This window comes from Vombatus ursinus, unplaced genomic scaffold, assembly GCF_900497805.2.
Source record: "Vombatus ursinus unplaced genomic scaffold, bare-nosed wombat genome assembly UNPS02014797.1, whole genome shotgun sequence".
Classification (NCBI taxonomy): Eukaryota; Metazoa; Chordata; class Mammalia; order Diprotodontia; family Vombatidae; genus Vombatus; species Vombatus ursinus.
Genome location: NW_020954575.1, coordinates 15,762,567 through 15,768,862, shown reverse-complemented (window position 1 = coordinate 15,768,862; position 6,296 = coordinate 15,762,567). Strand labels below are relative to the sequence as shown.

Below are 6,296 nucleotides of genomic sequence, written 5' to 3'. Positions count from 1 at the left end.
CTCTGGGCAAGTCACTTAACCCCAATTGCCAAAAAAAAAAGTTGCCCAAGGTGCAAGGACGTGCCCAGGGCCATATAGCCTGTGTCAGAAGAACGACTTGAACTCAGGTCTCAGTTGGCTCCAAGGCCAGCTCTTTATCCATTACACATACTGCCTTTCATAGCAATTAGGAGACTTTTATAATACTCCATGGAAGAGGTGGTGAGGACCTGAATGAGGGTGATGGTGGCTGCCATGAGTAGAGAGAAGGGGACGGATGTGAGAGATGCCAAGGTGATAGAATAAGCAAGACCGGGTAATTGATTTCATGTGTGGGGTGAAGGAGACTAAGCATCCAAGACGACTTTGTGATTATGGACCTGGATGATTGGAATGAAGGAGGAATTTATCAAGTGTTTACTATGTGCAAAGCACTGTGACAAGCACCGTCGGTACAAATAGAAGAGACAGTCGCTGATCTTCAGAAGGGCACATTTTAATGAGGAAAGCAATTCATAAAATCGTAAGTAGGATATATAGGACCAGTAGTTTTTGGGTTCAGGTGCAAAACAAACGACATTGCGTCTCCTGGAAGGATGGTGGAACCTTAGAAATGGGGAAGTTTGGAAGAGGGATGGGTTTTGTGGGGCGAAGATAACAAAGACTGCTTCTGAGATGTTGAGTTTGAGATGCCTAGGGGACGCTTGATTTGAATCGTCCACTAATAACAACAGCCAGCATTTATGTAACACTTTTAAGTGTTTGCAAAGTGCATTGCCTAAGTTATCTCATTTGAACCTTTCAACAACCCTGAGAGGTAGGTGTTATCACTCCCATTTTATGGATGAAGAAACTGAGAATGAGAGAGGCTGTGACTTGCCCATGGTTACGTGATCATAGATTTAGAACCGGAAGGAACCCTGGAGGCCGGGGAGTTCAACTTTCTCATTATGTAGATAAGACAATGGAGGCACAGAGCGGTCAAGTGACTTGCTCCGGATCATAGATTTTGCGTTGGAAAGGACCTTGAAGTCCATCAATACCTTCTCTTCTAACGCCCATTTTAAAGATGAGGAAACTGATACACAGGAAGGTTAAATGATTTGCTCAAGACCATAGATTTAGGGGCAGCTAGGTGGCCCAGTGGATAGAGCACCAGCCCTGAAGTCAGGAGGACCTGAGTTCAAATCCAGTCTTGACCAAACACTTGACACTTACTAGCTGTGTGACCCTGGGCAAGTCACTTAACCCCAATTGCCTAAAAAAAAAAAAAAAAAGGATCATAGATTTAGCTCTGGAAAGGGCTCTGGAGTCCAGGAAGCCCAGCCTGCTCTCTCATTGTACGGGAAACTGAGGCACAGAAAGGTTAAGCGACTCGCCCAAGGTCACACAGTAAATATCCGAGGCAGGGCTTGAACCCAGGTCTTCCTGAGTCCAGGTGCTGCGCTGAGTCCCTGACATCATCCCCTTAGTGACGCAGGATTGCAGCTTGGGCTGGATTGATACACCCGGGAATCATCTGCATTGACATGGCTGCTGAACCCACGGAAGTTGATGAAGTCAGGAAAAGAGGGAGCGTGGTGAGGAGAGACGCTCAGGACACAGCCTGGGGGACCCCCAGAGTTGAGCGGGGCCGCTTCGTAGTTTCCTGCCCCCCAACTCGGGAACTCCTCTCCCCTCCTAGTCCTTCCCTACCCAGGGCCTCTTCCTTTCCCCCCTTCCCCCCGGGCTCCAGCGCAGCAGCTTGGGAGTCCCGCCCGTGAGCGGGACGGGGTGGGAGGGGAAAGGTGTGAGACGAGGCGCGCGCTGCGATCTTTTGGCGTCCTCTGCAGCCCAGCTGTGGGAACTGCGCTTGTATCAAACGTTTCAGAAGCTTGCCGGCTCTCGTCTGTTTCGCTGCCGACCACTCGGGGAGCTGTAATCGTACCCGCGCTGACGGCCTTTTCACGCACTTCCTGTGGATTCTCTATGGTTCTTCCGGTGTGCGCTCATTGGACGCCGCCTCGGGGAAGGTAAACAAGGAGGCGGGGGCAGCGGCCGACCCGGAAGTAGAAGTAGTGAACCGGCGGAGTCTTGGGGGTGAAGAAGCTGGTATTAGGTTGAGGGGAGGACGGGGTGCGCGATGGCCGAGGCAGGACCCGCCGAAGAGCTCGCCAAGCTCGAGTACCTGTCCCTCGTGTCTAAAGTGTGCACCGAGCTGGACAACCACCTGGGGATCAACGACAAGGACCTGGGTGAGAAGCCCGAGAGGGAGACGGGAGGAGGCGGCGGGACTAGGGGTTGCGGGCCAGGCCCCGCTTCCTGGCCCTGCCGCTGACCACCCCCTTGGGCAAGACTCTTTCACAGGAAGCCGAGTGCGGCGGGGAAAGAACGTTGGAATCAGGTTCAAATCCTGGCTCTGACAGGTGTGATCCTGGACAAATCACCTAATTTCTCTGGGTCTCGGTTTCCTCCTCTGTAACATGGAGATTGGGCAAAATGATCAATGAAGCTCCTTCCAGCTCTAAATCTATGAGCTCCAATGTGTATCATACATGAGTATCATAAATTCATGAGCGTCATTAGTATCATAGATATAGAGTTGGAATGGACTTTATGTGCTGGACTCAGTCAGGAAAATCTGACTTGATACATCCCACTTCCATCACTTACTGACTTTATGACTATGGACAAGTAATTTATCCTCCCAGCTTCTTATTTCTGCATCTGTAAAATGAGGGGGTTAGGGGCAGCTAGGTGGTGCAATGGATAGAGTGCTAGGCTTTTGTTTATCTAAAATTCATAGACTTCTGGAGCTGGAAAAGACCTTGGAAATTATCTCCTCTAAATCCATATCCACATTGCTTTTCTCTCTTTCCCTAGCTACCCAGTGTACTTATGCCTCTTTTTAAACTGCTTGGGCCCCTTGCTGGGTATGACCTTTTCCTTCTTTCTTTATTCATATTCTTCTCCACTAAAATTCATTTGTCCCACTTCCTTATCCCTTAGTACCTTTTCCTCCCCTCTCTTAAATAGTAATGGTGGTTATCATTTACCTGGGAAATGTTAGGATTTTTTGTTGTTGTTAATCAGCTACACAAAATCTGCCTAATATCTTAACTAGATGATATGTCAGACTGACATTTGTTAGCCTAGTCAAAATTCTTGGGTATTCTGAAGGCCATTAATGAACAGCTCAAAATATATGAATTTCTGCTACATTGGTAGCTGAATGGTAGTGGTTTAGGGTCTGATAGGCCTTTTAGCAACCTTCAGATTAGGCCATGTAGGTTGAAAGTAACTTAGATTTACATTGCACTTTTAAGGTTTGCAAAGTATTTTCTTCACCACAGCCCTATGAAGTAAGTAATACAAGTATTATTTCAGTTTTACAGATGAGAAAACTGAGGCATAAGGTTAAATGACTTGTCTAGGACCACACATCTAGTAAGTGATGGAAATTAGTAGTTAAACTGAGGTCTCTCCTGACTGCTGGTCTAATAGTCTCCATTCATATTGCTTTGTCCGCATTTGAGTATGGTCAGTATTGCTGGAAACCATGGGGATTAGACAGTATATTATGTGTTCTTTTTCTGACACTAGCATATTCTGTTTCAGAATATTTGTTTATCAGTCTAGTTGCTTTGTGGGAGTGAGGATCTCAGGTTTGGGCAGGGCGCAAATCAAGATTTATTCCCCAGTTGTAGTGCACTTGAAGACCTGGAAAACAGTTTTGTAAAAGCAGCTTCTAGTCATGTACAGATTTGTAGGAATATAATGCACACAACCTGGGCAGGGTAAATCATTTTTTTTGTTTTTATCACTGGATCTTTGGCATTTAGGACTATTAAGGGTAATCTAGTGTTTTTCATTGTCCTGGTTATTCTTATTTTAATATCACTTTTATTTTCACAGCTGAATTTGTGATCAATCTTGCTGAGAAAAATACAACCTTTGACACTTTTAAAGCTTCCCTAACCAAAAATGGTGCTGAATTCACAGTATGTATGGTCTTGAGATTTTTCCCATTCTTTTAAAGTTATTCTTGAATTAAAAATGGGGCTTTTGTTGGGAAGGGTCAGAGATTTGTGTTTGTTTACCAATCGCATGGGTTGAATGAGTAATGTTTTCAAGCCACCAAGCAGTCATTTATTCAGTTTAATTTGGCTTCCTGGTGCAGTTTTCCAGTTAAATGGAAATCACTAAGTCTTTGTGGATGTTTCTTGCATCCTTATTGTGTGAATGCTGTTATCCAGTTCTTCTGAACAGAACCAGATCGCTAGACTGTATGGAGGTGGCTGTAAACTATGAAAAATGATTTTAGGAGATCTAAAAACCTAAAAATTTAGGTAATAACAACTCTTTAATTTGATTATTTTGAACATATAAGGGTTTGAGAGTGCAATGTTCTCTACTAGTATCAAACTGTCCGACAAATTGGCATATTGTCTGGTGTTGCCTTTACCTCAGTATGTTAAACTGAGGAGTACAGCCTCCTCACAATTGCACTCAACCCATCTAACAGACATTTGTTAAGCATCTGCTATGAGTAGTGCACTGTATAAATAAGGCACAGGCCTTGCTTTCAAGAAGCTTCCAATTTAGTGGGGAAGATAGACCTATATTTCCTTTAGCATACATGTTCTTTCCCTTGACATTCTTTAAGTATATTTGAGCAGAAACACAGAGACTCTTGTTCTGTGCTTGCTTTCAAAGGATTCTCTTATAAGCAATTTACTACGTCTCATACAGACCATGCGGCCCCCAGCAAAGCCTTCTGCTAACAAAGGTAAGTTCTGCTTTGAACTGACTGTGGCTCTCACATTGTGTTTTAGAGCCTAAGAATCCTGAAACATGTTTTGGTGGTGTCTTGTTGGCAGCTTTTGAACTTGGGCTCCTGCTATTTAAATTTTCCATGTTGCCTGAGGCAAAATTAAAGTGATAGAAGCCATCAATAAATAAGCAGTACATAATGAGGTGCTACAAACTTAATTTTTCCCCCTCCCCTAATCTACTTACTATTTTGTAGTCAATGTCTTTGTGATATGTATATATGTGTGTATAGGGGTGTGTGTATATAGACAGGTATAGATATGTAGTATCTAGGCATATATGTAGGTATATATACACATACACATACATACATAAGTATATATATATAAATACATTTTACTTATGGGTGAGATAACAAGAATTTCAAACATTTAGAGGTTAAAAATTTTTTTTAGGGTTTTTCCCCCCCATTTAAAATGATGTTGATTTATAAATATCTCCTTCTCAGTCTGAGAGGAGCTGGGATTTGGGGAAAGAAAAGTTGGATATATGGGGAAGACATTTTGAAGACACATATCGGTTCTAGTGTGACATGTTAGGAAACTTTAATGGTGGAGGGGCAATCCTCCTTAAAGTGGGGCTATCTTTAATCTTTTTCTGGCTTCATGGGGTAGTTCTTAATTTTTTTTGTGTCGTGGGCCCCATGGCAGTCTGGTTAAACATATGAACCCCTTCTCAGAATGATACACTTAAAACTATAAAATAAAGCAAATAGAATTACAAAAGAAACCAATTACACTGAAATATTTATTGTATTTTTTTTTTTTAAGTTCATGGACCCCAGGTTAAGTAAGAACTCCTGTGGTAGAGCCGAAAGGGTGGGCAGGCATGTGGGAGAAGGCTGTGTGTGTGTAGGGGGGGTAGGGTGCTGTGGGGGAAATCTGAGCCTAGGTCTCTTACAGTTTAGATTAATCAGGGCTGCTACTTGAGTGATGAGGTGGGATCATTTGCTCCTTCACTTCCTCAGGGCAAGACAGGAAGGTGTCCTCTTTTCTACTCTTTTTGGGGGGAAGAAGCTATTTGTTAGAAACCCCTTCTGTTTTGGGAAATTTGGTTGGATTTGGTGTTGAAAACTTTGATGCATATTTCATGTTTAGTGTTACATGGGTTATTTTTAATCACTGAAAAGATTAAATCTTCTTTACTGTGTGTTTTCCTCCCTTTCTATTTTATGAAACAAGATCCAGTTGTTAAACCAAAGACAGAAAAGGAGAAGCTCAAGGACCTGTTCCCAGCACTTTGCCGACCAGACAATCCTGCAATGCGGGTACTGATGCCCTCTGAGGCCCAGCTTTTGGACCACATGAGCTTTTAACAATTTTTATGCAAATGTTTCCAGTTGCTCTTATTGTTTTCATTCTTAGAAAATATTAAGTAAAAAGGTTAAAGGACCTAAGAAAAGTTGATGAGGGTTAATTAAATTAGGGACCATGAGACGCAATTAGCGGTATGAGAACTGCTGTTTAATAGCATATGTGAAGTTTGGTTACATAGTCTAGTGTATA

At 43.1% G+C, this 6,296-nt stretch overlaps 1 protein-coding gene across 1 annotated transcript in view; it reads left to right on the top strand.

Moving 5' to 3' along the window:
- The first annotated feature begins 2,042 nt into the window (after positions 1–2,042).
- DHX8 (DEAH-box helicase 8) overlaps positions 2,043–6,296 on the top strand; it is a 30,747-nt gene continuing 26,493 nt past the window's right edge. Inside the window, exons 1-4 of the mRNA XM_027870382.1 lie at positions 2,043–2,213; positions 3,874–3,959; positions 4,675–4,747; positions 5,973–6,058. Coding sequence (XP_027726183.1) covers positions 2,102–2,213; positions 3,874–3,959; positions 4,675–4,747; positions 5,973–6,058 — 357 coding nt within the window. The 5' untranslated portion in view covers positions 2,043–2,101. The remainder of the gene's footprint in view (positions 2,214–3,873; positions 3,960–4,674; positions 4,748–5,972; positions 6,059–6,296) is intronic.